Source organism: Labrus mixtus, chromosome 2 (assembly GCF_963584025.1).
Source record: "Labrus mixtus chromosome 2, fLabMix1.1, whole genome shotgun sequence".
NCBI classification, from domain to species: Eukaryota; Metazoa; Chordata; class Actinopteri; order Labriformes; family Labridae; genus Labrus; species Labrus mixtus.
The window spans coordinates 11,796,248-11,815,805 of NC_083613.1; the positions used below are offsets into that span (position 1 = coordinate 11,796,248).

At 46.0% G+C, this 19,558-nt stretch overlaps 2 protein-coding genes across 3 annotated transcripts; one reads left to right on the plus strand and one right to left on the minus strand.

Moving 5' to 3' along the window:
• Positions 1-517: 517 nt before the first annotated feature.
• LOC132985044 (tumor necrosis factor ligand superfamily member 14-like) lies at positions 518-6,107 on the plus strand. Of its 2 annotated transcripts, none has more exons than XM_061052174.1 (7): positions 518-639; positions 1,025-1,300; positions 2,835-2,915; positions 2,994-3,027; positions 3,601-3,669; positions 3,741-3,978; positions 4,067-6,107. In XM_061052174.1, the coding sequence occupies exons 1-7, from the start codon at positions 628-630 to the stop codon at positions 4,293-4,295; spliced, it is 939 nt and encodes a 312-aa protein (XP_060908157.1). In that variant the 5' UTR covers positions 518-627; the 3' UTR covers positions 4,296-6,107. The 2 variants fall into 2 exon arrangements, with proteins under 2 accessions (XP_060908157.1, XP_060908165.1); XM_061052182.1 differs by having other exon boundaries at positions 522-639; positions 1,041-1,300.
• Positions 6,108-8,490: 2,383 nt separating this feature from the next.
• LOC132985057 (uncharacterized) lies at positions 8,491-11,045 on the minus strand. The gene is made up of 3 exons (XM_061052195.1): positions 10,255-11,045; positions 10,127-10,160; positions 8,491-9,597 (listed from the first exon to the last, which is right to left on the minus strand). Exons 1-3 carry the CDS (start codon positions 10,495-10,497, stop codon positions 9,209-9,211), a joined length of 666 nt encoding a protein of 221 aa, XP_060908178.1. The 5' UTR covers positions 10,498-11,045; the 3' UTR covers positions 8,491-9,208.
• Positions 11,046-19,558: the final 8,513 nt, after the last annotated feature.

Sequence of the window (19,558 nt, forward strand, 5' to 3'; positions counted from 1 at the left end):
GTCTGAAGTGCAAAATGATCAGCTTGGCTCAAAGTCAAACCCGGCCTCCATAAACACTTTTCTGTTTCGTCCTTTTGACATCACACTGCAGAACTCAACAAAATGAAAAAATGTTCCAAATGCACAGCTGCTAAACATGAAACAGTTTTACATGATTCTTAGAAAACAGTAGCAGGCTAAATACTCAAAAAGAACATTGTGATGAATGTAAAAAAGGAAGTGTCAGCTGAGGGACGATAAGTGTCTTTAGAAGTGTTAGGGAGTGTCCCAACCACACACATGTACACACACACTCACATGTACACACACACGCACATGTACACACACACGCACATGTACACACACATACACAAACACACACACACACACACGTACACACACACACGCACACACATACACACACACATACGCACACACACGCACACACACACACACATACACACACACATACGCACACACACGCACACACACACACACACACACACACACTCACTACTCACTCTCTCTCTTTCTGTCTCTCTGTTTTTCCTCTTCCTCATGTCATCTTCATTTCCTCCTTACATGCTTGTAAAGTAATATCAGAGAGAGCAGACGTGTAGCTGAGAGAGTTGAGGGAGGACAGATCTGATGTCTTTAAAGGTGAGACACAACTCAGAAAATGTTTTCACACTTATTTCATGTTTCTCGTTTGGTTGTTTGATTGAGCTGCCACAAAAACATCCAAGGTAACCTTTCTAAACTTCCGTTTTAAGTGTTTATTAGCTCTAAGCTCAAGAGCTCTAAGTGAAACTTCACTTAGAGCTAATGATCTGCATGTGTGTGTGTGTCGGTCTGTGTGTGTGTGTGTATGGGTGTGTGTACCTGTCTGTGTGTGTGTGTGTGTTTGTGTCGGGGGGGGGGGGGGGGGGGGGGGGGGGGGGTGGTTAGGGGCATCCTGCACGCCTTGTACCTGTCAGATCTCCTGAGGTCACGTGTCACGTATGTCTCTCTGATTTTTCTGTAGTTTGTTTTTAATGTCTCCCAGTCTGTGTCTCTTTCAGTGTTTCTTCATCGCCCCTTAATGATCGGCCCTAACGTCCCAGGTGAAGCGGCGCCAGGTGGGATGGCAGAAGCCTGTGTGGCTTCAAGGCCTCAGGTGTTTGTGGTGGACAGCCAGGCCAGCTACGTCTCGGCACCTGTGGGGAAGAAGCGGAGGTGGGAGAAAGTGGGCCAGAAGTGTCTGCTCATGCTATTGGGACTTGTCGTGTTTGGACTTGTTGTTCAGGGCTGTTTAATCCACAATCTCTACCAAAAAACAGAGGTGAGCCTGCCGTCTACATGAATGTGTGTGTGCAGGAGAAAAAAAACCTCAGGATGCAAATTGGAAACTCCTGAAGCTGAGAATTCCCCTTTCTTTCTCTTCGTCATGACACATTAAACATGTTAGTATGTGATTTAAACTACAGGTCAGTCAGGATGACTGTGAGTTTTACTTCCTTTTTCTATTCTCTCTCTCTGTCTCTCTGCAAAAATCCTGCAGTTCCTTGAGTGTCCACTAGAGGCTGGCTGCAGAAGCACAGGAAGTCACATAAACCATTTTCACACATACGGAAATCTGAAAAACTCAGGAGATTAGTCTACCCGGAGGGTCTTCAGGCTATGTGTGAACGCAAACAGCCGCATTTTTCGCGCAGACTTTACCCGGAGTTTATCCGGCCAGACCCCTAGTATTTTATCCGCAGAATATCCAAGTGAGCTGATGTCTGAACGTGTCCGAATATACTCCGGAGATTTCAATTTGAGCCAATAGAAAGAGAATGACGCTTATATAAAGTGAATGCCTAAAGTGTCTGCCTGTGACCACTACGATCTCCGTGCACGTAATTAAACGACTGCATTATGTTTTCTGTTCGTCAGTATGTTGTTCTCCTCTCTTTTGTGGATGTTGTCATTCCATTGGATTACACATAGCATTAATATAAAGGCAAATATTCTCATTATAACGTTGCGTAGTGGATTCTGTTGCTTGGGTCGCTACTTCCACGTTGTTTATTTACGTCACGTCTTACGTCGGGAAATCCCCCCTCCCCTCTGATAGGGAAAGTCCCCCGCTGTGAGGAGCATATGTGAACGGCTAGATCGGGAGAATCTCCGGAGAAGTCCTCTTGTAATTATCTAGATATTATCCAGAGTGCATATGTGAAAACGGCTATACACACCCATTCTAAAAAGCCTGTTTTTACAGCAGAGATTAACATGTTTACAGCCTGGTTAAAAAAAACAAATAGGTCTGATGAGCTCATGTCTCAATCCGCACACACTGTACGGGGGGTGAATGTTTTGATGACTCATCGGTTTTGATTTGATAAAGGATAAGAGTTATTCACAATAAGGCGTGTAGCTGTTTGTCAGCAGGCTGAAGCCCGCCTCTTTGCCTGTTTCTAGCTTGAACAGAAGTTACATTAGTGTTTGCAACATGACCAACGCCATCATTGGGTTCAAAATCCCAGGGTAACCTTGGTAATCAGTACGACCATGTTGTTTTCAGAGAACAGTTTTTACTGATGTTACCTTCCCTGGTCCCTGATTCGTCTTGGATCTGCCACGACTGAAAGAAATCCTGTGTGGACCAAACAACCACATCATAAACACAAAGTGAGCTGAAGGATCCACGCTCAAGTTAACGCCACAATGTTTCTCTCAGCGTGATTTCAAATGTAGACAAACTGTTTTTAGTTCAAAACAAATGGTTTTTATTTGACAGTGCAGCTTTAATTCATGATATATGACTTCCTGTGTATTTGTGAGTTCTTGCACACTGAATGCTTCCTGGTTTCTCGTTCCTCTCCCTGCAGGCCTTCTCTCTCTGCAGGTCTCATCCTCTCTGCCAGAACCTGTCAGACCCCGGATCAGACTCCCCATCATCCGGCCTGCAGGTAAGGATGAGAGTCATGGACTTACACTGAGACACTGCCTGATACGTGCTGGACCTTAAAGTCTCGTTTGTGTTTCAGGACGGCATCATACTGAGTCGAGTGGGATCTGAAGGTACTTACATGTGAATACACGTGAATCTTAAAGCTCCAGTGAGGAGATCTCTGAAACACACTGACGCTTTAATACGAGTGACCCCTCAGTGCAGAAGCAGAAAGATAGAAGAATACAGACATGAGTCTGCATGTTAATGAAGAATAAGAAAGATTATTAAAGTCGACAGCTCAGAGAGTGAAAGACAATAAGCAACATGAACAGAGATCAGATCTAGATTCTGAATCTTACACCGTTTAGAGGGAGGAGTTATAAGGTTTGATGTCCACGGCCAGGAATGACCTCCTGTGTAGGGGGCGGGATGACACGCAGCTTAGACAGCGCCCTCCTCTCTGACATGGCGCAGCAGTTCAAAGCAACATTTACACATCAACAGGAAAAAATCAGCAACGAAATGAGAGATAGCACTTTGTCCACAGGGGGCGCCAAAATCAACCCAGAGCAGGAGCTTTAATTGCAGATTCCCCACGTTTTACGAGTTGAAAGATATTTTTAGACCTTCACCCATCAAAAGAGGTAGAAATCTTATAAATCCACATGAATTCATTACCTGCTGATTGACTTTTGGAACAGCGTCCAATCAGATTTCATCGATGGATCAAACGGAGGAGGTGCAGCAGAGACCCTTCGCTCAATTGACGGGTGAGAGCTCTCGTCACACTTAAAGACACAATTCAGTCTTTTCTTCCTCTTATTGCTCGTCTTTGTTCCAGGATCCAGTAAGACCGTAGACCAGCACCATGTGGTGCAGTGGATGACGGATGTCGGGGAAACCATCATCCACAAAATGGGCTACGAAGACGGCCGGCTGCTGGTGGAGAAGGAAGGTTTCTACTACCTTTACTCCAAAGTGACCATCGGTGCTGAAGAAGACTGTTTGTTCTTCCAGCACGAAGTCCTGAAAGACATCAGAGCGTACGGAAAACCCATCCAACTAATGAAGTCCAAAAGGTTGGTCAGGGTTCTTGTCACTCATTGGTATTAGCATAGCATAGCATTTCTTCATTAAGCTAACTCACTTTGTGACTGGTTCCCGTAGAGTCCGATGCTGGACTCATAGATCTTCAGAGGACACGTCTCCGAGTGGGGAGGAGTCGTGGAACAGCTTCCTGGCGGGGATCTTCCACCTACAGAGTGGAGACAAAGTTTACGTCAAACTGGACAGCAAGAAGAAGGGGCCCCTGGCCCCCGGGGACAACCTGATGGGGGCCTTTATGATATACCCCTGTGGTGTAACTACCCCGTGCCCGACTCAGAGGCCACATTGACACAAAACGTTTGTTTCTTCAGCAATAACTATAAAGTGACCTCATGCAAACACAAAGACCTGGGGGGGGAGGGGGGTGTACCTTACAGGTGTGTATATGGTTTGTATTTATTCTGTTTACATAAAATGTGTGTGTTATCAAAGTTTATGAGAATAAGACATTTATTAACACCTGCTGTTTGGAGACGAGACACACAGCACACACACACACACACACACACACACACACAGAGACATGGGGTGACAGTAATGGAGCTGTGATGGAGTTGTGATGGAGCTGTGATGGAGTTGTGATCCAACAAATGGAAACTCCTTTCAGTCTGTAAGAGGATAGAAATGGATAAATCAGTGTAACAGAAACACAAAGAACTTGTTTTCATCTCAATACACTGCAGTGTTTTGTTCACCTCTGGGTTACTATACACTGACACTGTCATGCAGCACTACAATTTCCCCTGAGCTTCCTGCATCCTATTTGACTCAATGTGAGGAGCAACAACATATTGAACACCTGTACTGGCTATGTACTGCTTATCTCATCTTTCCATAGATGATAGGCTAACTGATGGAGATGTAAACTGTCATTATTGTGACACTAATGACTCACAGATCATTAATTAATTGGCTGCACTTCCACCAACCTCACTTTCTTTAACATAATATTATCAAATAGACAATGATCCAGCAGGTCTCAGTTGGAGCTGGGGTGGTCGTGTGAAGATATCACCATGAAGCTGTTGGGCCTCAGCCATGTGTGCTGGACAAAGGACTCAGGCCTGTATCGCAGTTCTCAAGCCTTAGTCTTAGCCCAGCACCCCCCAACAGCAACTAACAAATAGGTGTGAAAAGTAGGGATGTGGGGGGTGTCTGAATTCTCTATCCTCATTGGAGGAGGCCTGAGGTTAACTCACAGGCAGTTCCAGTCTTTAAAATCAATCGCCAGGAATTGCTCAGTTTTGGGCGCAATCAGATGCTATCAGGTTTGAGCAAAAAGAAGAGTTTCCTTCCTTTAATTTTTCGTAAGACGTCATTGAACGCAACTGGTAAGGAGCGCTGAAGAAAGCCCACTGATCCCTGAATCCATAAGGACACATAAAGAACTCGGCTCCTGCAACCAGAAGACCCTATAGAGCAGTGCTCTGGTCGAAGATCTGAATCCTGCTACCCTCCTCCTACATCTGCTACGAAGGAAACCTGCCTGAATCTGTTGATTTAATATTCAACAGAGTGAAGATCCAACCAACTTTGCAATGATCACCAGGAGTTACCCCAAGTAAGAGCTTTGGTCTGGGCAGAAATAGTTTCAGAAATAGTTATGTTTCTTTTATAACCACTGATAATTGTGCATCATTGTTGACGACACGTCACATTCTGTTTATTATCTGTTGTAAGCTGCTGCATTTGTTTTACTGTGACGAACCGCCGTGTTCGCCGATGTGTGTAATGCTACGCTAGTTTACCTTCAGTCAACGGCTTTCACAACCAGAAAGACCAGTGTACCCGCCGTTGAATCAAAGTCCGGCCACTGGCTTTCTGGTGTTTAAGTTATAGTTACTGAACTCAGCTCAGAGAGCTCAAACTATTTCAAAAGGCAGCCACACGGCTTCCTTTGTTGTCCACCATTTTGTACCCATGTGACGAAGCCACATGGTGCATTGTCTCTCTCCACCATCTTGTTTTCTCTCTCTCTCTCATACACACACACACACACATAACTACACTTTTACACCTCATTCACAAGTTTTGCTTGATAATGTTTGTTTGCTTAGATTAGTTTATAATAGTTATTTGTTGGATTGAGTTTCATTGATTTTTATTGGTGTTGCTTTGTTTAAATAAATTCTGTTATAATTTAAGAGAGCAGTTGTTTGTGATTACTGGTGTATTTGCATTGTGATATAAGCTGGGTGCGAGGGCTTTGTGTACGGATTTCATGCCTTCAATTTATTAAATATAGTTATTAATTATTAATAATATTAGTAATTAAGTAACTAATTTGAGACTGATTTTAGTGATATTTTGGTTATATTTCCCTGATTTCAGGGTTGTGCCCCCAAGTTGATTAAACATAATTTAATGATATTGTTATTTATATTAATAATAATTAAATATAATTATTAAAGAATATAACCAAAGTTGACTAGATAAAACCCCAATAAAGCCATACAACTGAGCACATCCAGTCCCTGTCTCCTGCAGCAGGACAACATCCTTACCCTCCTGACTGGTGTCCCTCACTGCAGTAGACCACAGGAATCTGCTCTGCTGGTAGATCAGACCACAGCAGCCGTCCCACCATGGTCCCTTGTGACTTTCTGCAAACACAATCGCAACAGATAGATGAGTGGTCAGTTCTCTGAAGGTATCAAGGAGTCACAGCTAGTGTGCTTAATGTACCACCTACAGTAAGCACAGACTGCTACCACTCCTATGTAGACCTCTTCTCTTCCTCTGACCATACTGCTCATATCTCAGATATCAGCACTAACACTGTCCCTGCTCTGCACCGTATGAGAACTATGATGCAGGATGTGAACTCACCTGTTGACACTTCTATTTGTACCTGACATGCAGGTTTCTTAATAATAAGTGTGCTGCACGTTTTTGCCCTGTTGTGACTAACATTATAGTGTGCATACTGTACAGACTTTTAATATTGTCTGCTTCTGATGTTGGACCCCTGTTGAGGCGGCAGTAGCTCAGTCTGTAGGGACTTGGGTTGGGAACCGGAGGGTCGCCGGTTCAAGTGCAAGTGCATGTCCACAGGATCCTGTTTGTGCATGTGTATATTTCAGCCTATGTGTGTGTTGCATGATTAACAGAGTGTAAAAACAGAATTTCCCCTTGCAGGGTTCAATGAAAGTAAAATCTTAAATCTCTCCTCTCAAACACACACACAGGCTGTGTGTACGTGTGTGTGTCTGTATGCAGGATGTGGTCGAGGAGGATGCACTAATGGAGCAGGTGCTGAGGTCGGTGTGGCTGACTCAGCTCTTCTTGCAGCGCTCAACGGAAATTTTCACTTTGTCACCATGTCTCGTTGTCTCTCGTCACCGTGTCTCGTTGTTTCTCATTGTCTCTCGTTGTCACCGTGTCTCGTTGTCACCGTGTCTCGTTGTCTCCCGTCACATCACTCGTTGTTTCTCGTTGTCACCGTGTCTCATTGTCACCATGTCTCGTTGTCTCTCATTGTCACCATGTCTCGTTGTCTCTCGTTGTCGAGTGGAAACGAAGATGTGCGAATCACAAAGCAGCTCGGAAAAGGAGAGTTCTTCAGCAAGGAGGGAAAATTGTCATGGAATGCATGTGGGGAAAAGAAAGATGAATAGTAAAGCATGAAGAGTTTGAAGTGTGAGGACAGGTTGTCATGGAGACGGCTTGACTGACAGGTAACCACAGCACCGTCTCTCGTTGTCACCGTGTCTCGTTGTCTCTCGTTGTCACCATGTCTCGTTGCCTCTCGTTGTCGAGTGGAAACGAAGATGTGCGAATCACAAAGCAGCTCGGAAAAGGAGAGTTCTTCAGCAAGGAGGGAAAATTGTCATGGAATGCATGTGGGGAAAAGAAAGATGAATAGTAAAGCATGAAGAGTTTGAAGTGTGAGGACAGGTTGTCATGGAGATGGCTTGACTGACAGGTAACCACAGCACCGTATCGAGAGCTGAAACATCGGGGTCATTTCCTGAAACTCTGATAACATCAGTCAAACAAACACACAACAAGATGGAGGATAAAGTTCATAAAGTGTTTGACTTTCTCTCCTCTCAGTTTTTGTGTTATAAAGTTCTAACCTGCTGCGTCATAAACACAACTTGATTTTCCCTTGACGTCTGCGCCGTGACTTTATGTAAGAGTGGAGCAATGCTGCTGTTTTCTTTTCTAAACCACTCTGGAAGGTAAACAAACAGGATGTGGTGAACATGCTTCCTGTTCTTGACTGGTAACAAACTTTCCCTCACCTTCACAGTCTTCATATATTCCTTTTGTTCTCTTTCACACTTGTCACTCTCCACAACTCACAACAAAGCCTTGCTCTTCTTCATCGTACCAATACAACCACAACAACATGACTCTTTATCATTTCTATCTTTAATACGACCACAACAACATGACTCTTCATCGTTTCTATCTTTAATACGACCACAACAACATGACTCTTCATCGTTTCTATCTTTAATACGACCACAACAACATGACTCTTCATCGTTTCTATCTTTAATACGACCACAACAACATGACTCTTCATCGTTTCTATCTTTAATACGACCACAACAACATGACTTCTCTTCGTTTCCATCTTTAATACGACCACAGTCACAAACATTCAGTTTTAGTTTGTCCACAAGACTTACTTATTCTTATTGAACTAAATATTTTACAAATGTGGTTCTAATCATCCTGTTCGTGTTCTCTGATATACACATAAATCATATAAATCAAACACTAACAGGCCATTTATAAAATGACAGCAGAGCTGAAGAATCACATAAGCCTCATGTTTGCACAAATGTAGTGACAGCTACATCAACATAGTTTCCATAGCAACATCATAAATAATAAATAAAGGTACATAAATAGTTTCATAAATATAACCTGTAGGAGGTATGTACATATTTCACACAGCTTGGAAAGTGCTCTTTCTTTTCATATACATATACATACATATATTTATGTGCATAAACATATATAAGTAAATAAATATATATCAGTATTTATATCTGAGGAATATTTTCGTAATAAATATCCGTTTTCCTGCAGAGCCTCGTCTTTAGGGTTCTCCTTTAGTTTGCAGAGTCCTCGTCATAGCTTTGAATCCTGCTCGAGCAGCTGCACATTTCAGACCCCTGAGACTTTTAGAGGACAGAACCTGTTGAGATCTGACTCTTGGGGGTACAAGATTGGATTTCAGAGTCCTTATGAGTCTACCAGGAACATCCCCATTCCTGAACCTTTCAGCTCCAGTTGCCAGTTTTTCAGTCCACTCTCTGGTACGCTCATCTGAGTGTTCAGTCTCTCATCTTCTATCTGTGTTACTGTCCAGCACTTCTTGCTCACCAGCGTTGAGTTTTTCAAGTCCGGGAGCTTCACCTCACAGGTGAGTTTATCGGCCACCTTCACGCTGAGTACACCTTTGCTGCAATGGTGGTTGCAGGTAAGGTTGAGATTTATGAATATGAAGTAAGTCCCCGGATTCAGGGGCTTCAGCGAGCTCTGTGTTGCATCGAATGAGAATTGACTTCCCACAGATGTTCCAGCTCCATAGTGGACTAGTGCCAAGGGCATGGTGCAGGTCTTCAGCTGGCCTGAAGAGGGAAACAAGCACATGCAATTAAGAGGATGATGTGACTGTGTCTTTAAGGTTGTTACAGTGATGATGTGACTGTGTCTTTAAGGTTGTTACAGTGATGATGTGACTGTCTCTTTAAGGTTGTTATAGTGATGATGTGACTGTGTCTTTGTAGTGATGATGTGACTGTGTCTTTAAGGTTGTTATGGTGATGTTGTGAATGTGTCTTTAAGGTTATTATAGTGATGATGTGACTGTGTCTTTAAGGTTGTTATGGTGATGTTATGAATGTGTCTTTAAGGTTGTTATAGTGATGATGTTACTGTGTCTTTGAGGTTGTTATAGTGATGATGTTACTGTGTCTTTAAGGTTGTTATAGTGATGATGTTACTGTGTCTTTAAGGTTGTTATAGTGATGATGTGACTGTGTCTTTAAGGTTGTTATAGTGATGATGTTACTGTGTCTTTAAGGTTGTTATAGTGATGATGTTACTGTGTCTTTAAATTTGCGACATCAGAAGTTGTAGTGATGATTTAAGACTTACTTGATGTGGCGACCAGAGAAGCAAAGTTCTGCATCTGTAGATGAAGGAGGAAAAGAGAAATCTGGATGTTTACATGTGAAGGAGAAGAACAATCAGTGCAGATTATTTTATTAAAGATTTGTTTTTACCTTGTATGTTGGGTTGGGTCTGTCTCCTGTCTGCTCTGATGTGTCAGGGTGAACAGGCGGCCTTCTTGAGTCCAGATTGGACCGCAGCTTGGCCAAACATATCAGTCCACCGGCAGCCACAGCTGTGAGAGCCACGAACAAGAAAACGATGGAAACAACGAGAAACACGTCCAGGCAGCGTCCACGCCGGCGCCCACTTTCCTGCAGAGACTCTGCGTCCATGTGTGAGTTCTGGTGTCCCATTAACTGGCAGTAAGGTGCCTGGGCCGGGCAGAGGGTCCACAGTGTCCAGGATCCACAGTGTCCAGTCTCTGTCAAGGACACCTGTGGAGGATGTACAGGTGAGCCAGGTGTTCTGAGGTCTCCTCCACTAGACTAGACCCAGTCCTGGTCTCCTTCAGACTGTGTGCAGTGAAAGTCCTCCTGTTGTGACCCGGCACAGTCCTGTTCTCCTTCAGACTGTGTGCAGTGAAAGTCCTCCTATTGTGACCCAGCACAGTCCTGGTCTCCTTCAGACTGTGTGCAGTGAAAGTCCTCCTGTTGAGACTCGACAGAGTCCTGGTCTCCTTCAGACTGTGTGCAGTGAGAGCCATGAAGTCTTTTATAGTCTAAAGAGTCTGCGTTCAGTTTCAGGGTTGAAGGAAAAACGCGGAAGTCATGGGTTTCCCACTCTGACAGTTTTCTGCTTTGTGTGTGTGGGTGGAAAGCGAAAAACACAAGCTGCCTCCAGCTTCAGATTACGACACTCTCACTCACTCTCTCTCTCTCTGTCTCTCTCTCTCTTCTCTCTCTCTCTCCCTCTCTCTCTCTCTCTCCCTCCCTCCCTTTCTCTCTCTCTCTCTCTCTCTCTCTGTCTCTCTCTCCCTCCCTCTCTCTCTCCCTCCCTCCCTCTCTCTCTCTCTCTGTCTCTCTCTCTCTGTCTGTCTGTCTGTCTGTCTGTCTGTCTGTCTCTCTCGCTCGCTCTCTCTCTCTCTCTGTCTCTCTCTCTCTGTCTCTCTGTCTCTCTCTCTGTCTTTCTCTCTCTCTCTCTCTGTCTCTCTCTGTCTTTCGCTCTCTCTCTCTCTCTCTCAGTCTGTCTCTCTCTCTCTCTCCCTCTCTCTCTTTCAAGACAAACAGGTGTGTGTGTGCTCGTGCATGCCCCACCTGTCAAGTATGCTGAGATAAGGCGGTTTCATCATCAGTCTAAAAACAGCTCTCAGCGTCACTGACTCAGGTTTATATACCTCGAGCTTTTGTCGGCTGGTTGTCCAATCAGATGGCTTCAAATCTGAACATAAAATCTGGCCAATTACCCTTACCCTGGTATAAAGCCAGGAGGTGGGGTTCCCCACATCAACTGTGTGTGTGTGTGTGTGTGTGTGTGTGTCTCTGTGTGTGTGTGTGAGAGAGTCTGTTATCTACTCTTTGTAATATGGTAAGGTCTGATTGATTGATCTTCCTTTAGGCCCTTTAGTGATGATGTAATAATGAGTGAGGGCTTTCCGTCCTGTACGAGGCGTGAGTCGGGATTTAACACAAAAAAAACAAAATGATCAGCTGATGAAAGTCAGACAGTTTGCAACGAGAGGGGAATGTTTGTGGTTATGTGAAGGGGAAGTGTTCCAATAAGGACAAACAGGAAGTGATGATCGACACTTACAGGAGAAGCTGTAAGGTCACAGTGGTTACACATTTCACACGATAGCCAATCAATGAGTAGAAGGCCGCCTCTAAAGATAAGGCAGTGAGCGTCACACCTGACGTTTACACGAGAAGCTGATCCAGAAAGAAAATCCAAAGCAGAGGATTCTGACAAAAGAAAAGGTGACCCACCCCTACTCAAACCTGATAAAAATCCCGCCCCTACTCAAACCTGATAAAGACCCCACCTCTACTCAAACCTGATAAAGACCCCGCCCCTACTCAAACCTGATAAAGACCCCACCCCTACTCAAACCTGATAAAAATCCCGCCCCTACTCAAACCTGATAAAAACCCCGCCCCTACTCAAACCTGATAAAGACCCCACCCCTACTCAAACCTGATAAAGACCCCGCCCCTACTCAAACCTGATAAAAACCCCGCCCCTACTCAAACCTCATAAAGACCCCGCCCCTACTCAAACCTGATAAAGACCCCGCCCCCTATCCCTCATCAACACAGACACAAAGATGATGAGTAAGACACTCATCCAGCAATCCAATATACAAGTCTTTGTCACCTTTCAGAAAATAGAGAGGAACTGGACCCAAGTGCAGAAGCTAACAAACAAGATTTATTTAAACAAAAGATCAAAAGCCCAAAACAAAAACTAACTTTCTTTAAATCCAAAAGTAGAAATCAAATCACTGGAGCACAGGAAGACAATCGACATAGACTGAACTTTGACATATAACTTACATTCAACAACAATCTGACAACAGGAGGGAAGGATCATTAAATATACACAGGTAATCAGACACAGGTGAGACTAAAGACACGGGTGAGTCGAAAGACACAGGTGAGACTAAAGACACAGGTGAGACTAAAGACACAGGTGAGACTAAAGAGACAGGTAAGTCTAAAGACACAGGTGAGTCGAAAGACACAGGTGAGACTAAAGACACAGGTGAGTCTAAAGACACAGGTGAGACTAAAGACACAGGTGAGTCTAAATACACAAATGAGTCTAAAGACACAGGTGAGACTAAAGACACAGGTGAGACTAAAGACACAGGTGAGAAATAGACAAAATCATGAAAGACCCCCCCCCCCCCCCCCCCCCCCCCCCCCCCCCCCAGGAACCAGGAGAACCAGGAGTCGTCCCGACCGTCGACATAGAACCAGGATGGACCCCCCACTCTGCAACAGGAGGCTGGAGGAGCTCAGCAGTCAGTATGTTAATGACCTTTAGCTCATCTGGGTTTTCCTTCCTGTTGGTTCTTCAGGGGTGGTGAATTTTACCTCCTCCGCATTAATTGTATAAATACATGACAGAGTCCCCGTATGACATCATGTGACATTTAAAGGCGCTTTGGTATTCTCCATGAGCGCTGAGAGGAGGACGTGTCTGTGACGGGAAGTGTTCATGTGGAGGGGTGAAGGACGGACAAGAGGAAGTACCAAAAAGATAAGTTTCAAAACAAGACCAGAAAATCTTAAAGTGCAAAATAAAATCCGAGAATTCTGTTCCCTTATGAAACCATCAGACACACACACACACACACGCACACACACACTCACACGCACACACGCACACACTCACACGCACACACACACACACACACACACACACACACACACACACACACATTCACACACACACACACACACACACGCACACACACACACTCACACGCACACGCACACGCGCACTCACACGCACACACACACATACGCACACACACACACACACACACTCACACGCACACACACACACACACACACACGCACACACACACACGCACACACACACACACACACACTCACGCACACACACACGCACACACACACATATACACACACACACACACACACAGACATGGGGTGACTGTGATGGAGTTGTGATGGAGCTGTGATGGAGTTGTGATGGAGTTATGATGGAGTTGTGATGGAGCTGTGATGGAGTTGTGATGGAGTTGTGATGGGGCTGTGATGGAGTTGTGATGGAGTTGTGATGGGGCTGTGATGGAGTTGTGATGGGGTTGTGATGGGGCTGTGATGGAGTTGTGATGGAGCTGTGATGGAGTTGTGATGGAGCTGTGATGGAGCTGTGATGGAGTTGTGATGGGGTTGTTATGGAGTTGTGATGAAGCTGTGATGGAGTTGTGATGGGGCTGTGATGGAGTTGTGATGGGGTTGTGATGCAGCTGTAATGGAGTTATGATGGAGCTGTGATGGAGTTGTGATGGGGCTGTGATGGAGCTGTGATGGAGTTGTGATGCGGTTGTGATGGAGTTGTGATGGAGCTGTGATGGTGTTGTGATGGAGTTGTAATGCGGTTGTGATGGAGTTGTGATGGGGTTGTGATGGAGCTGTGATGGGGTTGTGATGGGGCTGTGATGGGGTTGTGATGGAGCTGTGATTGTGTTGTGATGGAGTTGTGATGGAGTTGTGATGGAGCTGTGATGGAGTTGTGATGGAGCTGTGATGGAGCTGTGATGGAGTTGTGATGGGGTTGTGATGGAGTTGTGATGGAGTTGTGATGCGGTTGTGATGGAGTTGTAATGGAGTTGTGATGGAGTTGTAATGGAGCTGTGATGGAGTTGTGATGCGGTTGTGATGGAGTTGTGATGCGGTTGTGATGGAGTTGTGATGCGGTTGTGATGGAGTTGTGATAGAGTTGTGATGGGGTTGTGATGGAGTTGTGATGCGGTTGTGATGGGGTTGTGATGGAGTTGTGATGGGGTTGTGATGGAGTTGTGATGGAGTTGTGATGCGGTTGTGATGGAGTTGTAATGGAGTTGTGATGGAGTTGTGATGGAGTTGTGATGGAGTTGTGATGCGGTTGTGATGGAGTTGTGATGGAGCTGTGATGGAGCTGTGATGGTGTTGTGATGGGGTTGTGATGGGGTTGTGATGGAGCTGTGATGGTGTTGTGATGGAGTTATGATGGAGTTGTGATGGGGTTGTGATGGAGTTATGATGGAGTTGTGATGGAGCTGTGATGGGGTTGTGATGAGGTTGTGATGGAGTTGTGATGGAGTTGTGATGGAGCTGTGATGGAGCTGTGATGGGGTTGTGATGGAGCTGTGATGGAGTTGTGATGGAGCTGTGATGGAGTTGTGATGGGGTTGTGATGGAGCTGTGATGGAGCTGTGATGGAGCTGTGATGGGGTTGTGATGGAGTTGTGATGGAGCTGTGATGGAGTTGTGATGGAGCTGTGATGGAGCTGTGATGGGGTTGTGATGGGGCTGTGATGGAGTTGTGATGGGGCTGTGATGGAGTTGTGATGGGGTTGTGATGGAGTTGTGATGGGGTTGTGATGGAGCTGTGATGGGGTTGTGATGGAGCTGTGATGGAGTTGTGATGGAGTTGTGATGGGGTTGTGATGCAGCTGTAATGGAGTTGTGATGGAGCTGTGATGGAGTTGTGATGGGGCTGTGATGGAGCTGTGATGGAGCTGTGATGGAGTTGTGATGCGGTTGTGATGGAGTTGTGATGGGGTTGTGATGGAGTTGTGATGGAGCTGTGATGGAGTTGTGATGCGGTTGTGATGGAGTTGTAATGGAGTTGTGATGGAGCTGTGATGGAGCTGTGATGGAGTTGTGATGCGGTTGTGATGGAGTTGTGATGGGGTTGTGATGGAGTTGTGATGCGGTTGTGATGGAGTTGTGATGGGGTTGTGATGGAGTTGTGATGCAGTTGTGATGGAGTTGTGATGGGGTTGTGATGGAGTTGTGATGGAGCTGTGATGCGGTTGTGATGGAGTTGTGATGGAGCTGTGATGGAGTTGTGATGGAGTTGTGATGGAGTTGTGATGCGGTTGTGATGGAGTTGTGATGGAGCTGTGATGGAGCTGTGATGGTGTTGTGATGGGGTTGTGATGGAGCTGTGATGGTGTTGTGATGGAGTTGTAATGCGGTTGTTATGGAGTTGTGATGTGGTTGTGATGGAGCTGTGATGGTGTTGTGATGGGGCTGTGATGGGGTTTTGATGGAGCTGTGATTGTGTTGTGATGGAGTTGTGATGCGGTTGTGATGGAGTTGTGATGGGGTTGTGATGGAGCTGTGATGGGGTTGTGATGGAGCTGTGATGGTGTTGTGATGGAGTTGTAATGGGGTTGTGATGGAGTTGTGATGGGGTTGTGATGGAGCTGTGATGGGGCTGTGATGGAGTTGTGATGGGGTTGTGATGGAGCCGTGATGGTGTTGTGATGGGGCTGTGATGGGGCTGTGATGGAGCTGTGATGGGGCTGTGATGGGGCTGTGATGGGGCTGTGATGGAGCTGTGATGGGGCTGTGATGGAGTTATGATGGAGTTGTGATGGAGCTGTGATGGAGTTGTGATGGAGTTGTGATGGGGCTGTGATGGAGTTGTGATGGAGTTGTGATGGGGCTGTGATGGAGTTGTGATGGGGTTGTGATGGGGCTGTGATGGAGTTGTGATGGAGCTGTGATGGAGTTGTGATGGAGCTGTGATGGAGCTGTGATGGAGTTGTGATGGGGTTGTTATGGAGTTGTGATGAAGCTGTGATGGAGTTGTGATGGAGCTGTGATGGAGCTGTGATGGAGTTGTGATGGGGTTGTTATGGAGTTGTGATGAAGCTGTGATGGAGTTGTGATGGGGCTGTGATGGAGTTGTGATGGGGTTGTGATGCAGCTGTAATGGAGTTATGATGGAGCTGTGATGGAGTTGTGATGGGGCTGTGATGGAGCTGTGATGGAGTTGTGATGCGGTTGTGATGGAGTTGTGATGGAGCTGTGATGGTGTTGTGATGGAGTTGTAATGCGGTTGTGATGGAGTTGTGATGGGGTTGTGATGGAGCTGTGATGGGGTTGTGATGGGGCTGTGATGGGGTTGTGATGGAGCTGTGATTGTGTTGTGATGGAGTTGTGATGGAGTTGTGATGGAGCTGTGATGGAGTTGTGATGGAGCTGTGATGGAGCTGTGATGGAGTTGTGATGGGGTTGTGATGGAGTTGTGATGGAGTTGTGATGGAGTTGTGATGGTGTTGTGATGGAGTTATGATGGAGTTGTGATGGGGTTGTGATGGAGTTATGATGGAGTTGTGATGGAGCTGTGATGGGGTTGTGATGAGGTTGTGATGGAGTTGTGATGGAGTTGTGATGGAGCTGTGATGGAGCTGTGATGGGGTTGTGATGGAGCTGTGATGGAGTTGTGATGGAGCTGTGATGGAGTTGTGATGGGGTTGTGATGGAGCTGTGATGGAGCTGTGATGGAGCTGTGATGGGGTTGTGATGGAGTTGTGATGGAGCTGTGATGGAGTTGTGATGGAGCTGTGATGGAGCTGTGATGGGGTTGTGATGGGGCTGTGATGGAGTTGTGATGGGGCTGTGATGGAGTTGTGATGGGGTTGTGATGGAGTTGTGATGGGGTTGTGATGGAGCTGTGATGGGGTTGTGATGGAGCTGTGATGGAGTTGTGATGGAGTTGTGATGGGGTTGTGATGCAGCTGTAATGGAGTTGTGATGGAGCTGTGATGGAGTTGTGATGGGGCTGTGATGGAGCTGTGATGGAGCTGTGATGGAGTTGTGATGCGGTTGTGATGGAGTTGTGATGGGGTTGTGATGGAGTTGTGATGGAGCTGTGATGGAGTTGTGATGCGGTTGTGATGGAGTTGTAATGGAGTTGTGATGGAGCTGTGATGGAGCTGTGATGGAGTTGTGATGCGGTTGTGATGGAGTTGTGATGGGGTTGTGATGGAGTTGTGATGCGGTTGTGATGGAGTTGTGATGGGGTTGTGATGGAGTTGTGATGCAGTTGTGATGGAGTTGTGATGGGGTTGTGATGGAGTTGTGATGGAGCTGTGATGCGGTTGTGATGGAGTTGTGATGGAGCTGTGATGGAGTTGTGATGGAGTTGTGATGGAGTTGTGATGCGGTTGTGATGGAGTTGTGATGGAGCTGTGATGGAGCTGTGATGGTGTTGTGATGGGGTTGTGATGGAGCTGTGATGGTGTTGTGATGGAGTTGTAATGCGGTTGTTATGGAGTTGTGATGTGGTTGTGATGGAGCTGTGATGGTGTTGTGATGGGGCTGTGATGGGGTTTTGATGGAGCTGTGATTGTGTTGTGATGGAGTTGTGATGCGGTTGTGATGGAGTTGTGATGGGGTTGTGATGGAGCTGTGATGGGGTTGTGATGGAGCTGTGATGGTGTTGTGATGGAGTTGTAATGGGGTTGTGATGGAGTTGTGATGGGGTTGTGATGGAGCTGTGATGGGGCTGTGATGGAGTTGTGATGGGGTTGTGATGGAGCTGTGATGGTGTTGTGATGGGGCTGTGATGGGGCTGTGATGGAGCTGTGATGGGGCTGTGATGGGGCTGTGATGGGGCTGTGATGGAGCTGTGATGGGGCTGTGATGGGGCTGTGATCAGGTCGTCACAAAGGGCAGTAACCCCTCCCCCAGGTGGGTGACACTCCCACAGCTAGGTGTTTGTTCTGCCCTCTGAGTCTGCCTTCTCACCGTAAACAATAGGACATGGAGCGAGAAAGCCCGAGACACCGAGCCCCTCCAGAGAGGGGGCGTGGTCAGACACAGCTCATTTACATATTTAAAGGTACAGACACAGAAACAACCCACTCTATTTCAGCAGGGCTGAACAACAAATACTTGTTGTTAATATGTTTTGAGGAGCTCTGAGACCTATTTAAACTGAAGAAGAGGAGGAGGATATGTCACCTTTAACAGTTTGAGTCATAAGAAGACTGAACAGTTTTAACTTTAGCTAACAGGCTGCAGCGTCTGGGCTGCTGTCAAGGTTTAACTGTTTAATAAAGTATTTTCAGGATTTATATTCTCGTCATCAGAGGAAGTGACAAACAGAATCACTCACATTTTGTGATGTAACGTGACCTTGACTGAGAGACTTCAGTAATGACTTTCCTTATTCTAAAAGTGAATAAATACCAAAAAGAATGAGAGGAAGCCTGTACCAATTATCAGCTGAGGCAAAGGTAAACTACACACACACACCACACAAACCTCTAGACAAACAAACACACACATATTCACACACACACACACACACACACACACACACACACACACACACACACACGGTTGGATTTTCTGTGGTCAGATTTGGTTCAGGACAAGAAATAACATCATGGTGACGTTTTGGGTTTTCTGATTGTCGCCTCTGTTTTCACTTCACTTCACACCCCCCGTGGTCTCTCTCTCTCTCCTCTCCCCCGTGTTTCCTCAACAAAAAGAACCGAAACAAAGACAGCTGACCGTCAGCAGAAGGAGAATAAGAAGCTGGAGGTGCTTTTGCTGCCCCCTGCAGGAGAGAATCAAAATACAGGAAGAACTTTAAGGTGAGACAGCGTTTTCAATGTGGTGACATCACCATTTTCAGTAACCACAGAGAATAAGACCTGATGCAGGTTGATGCTTTCATCACATATAATAATACTAACAATCTTTGGGGAGGGAGAGAGAGAGAGAGAGAGAGAGAGCGAGAGAGAGCGAGAGAGAGGGAGAGAGAGGGAGAGAGAGAGGTGGAGGGAGAGAGAGAGTGGGGGGGGGGGGGGGGGGGGAGAGGTGGAGGGAGAAATAGAGAGGGGGGGGGGAGAGAGTGTGGTGACCAGTCCGGAGTTCTCCGTTGCACCGGGCTGCATATGTTGCAGGAGGCGGACCCTGCAGCAGGTCGGGAGGCGGA

What these genes read in the sequence shown, in the direction of transcription:
- LOC132985044 (XM_061052174.1), top strand. An exon ending in GAGTCGAGTGGGATCTGAAG is followed by an intron (nt 3,028 to 3,600) that starts GTACTTACATGT and finishes CTTTTGGAACAG; the next exon opens with CGTCCAATCAGATTTCATCG. An exon ending in ACCCTTCGCTCAATTGACGG is followed by an intron (nt 3,670 to 3,740) that starts GTGAGAGCTCTC and finishes TCTTTGTTCCAG; the next exon opens with GATCCAGTAAGACCGTAGAC.
- LOC132985057 (XM_061052195.1), bottom strand. Translation starts at nt 10,497, where the DNA reads ATGGGACACCAGAACTCACACATGGACGCAGAGTCTCTGCAGGAAAGT. An exon ending in GACCCAACCCAACATACAAG is followed by an intron (nt 10,161 to 10,254) that starts GTAAAAACAAAT and finishes CTTCATCTACAG; the next exon opens with ATGCAGAACTTTGCTTCTCT. An exon ending in TTCTCTGGTCGCCACATCAA is followed by an intron (nt 9,598 to 10,126) that starts GTAAGTCTTAAA and finishes TTCCCTCTTCAG; the next exon opens with GCCAGCTGAAGACCTGCACC.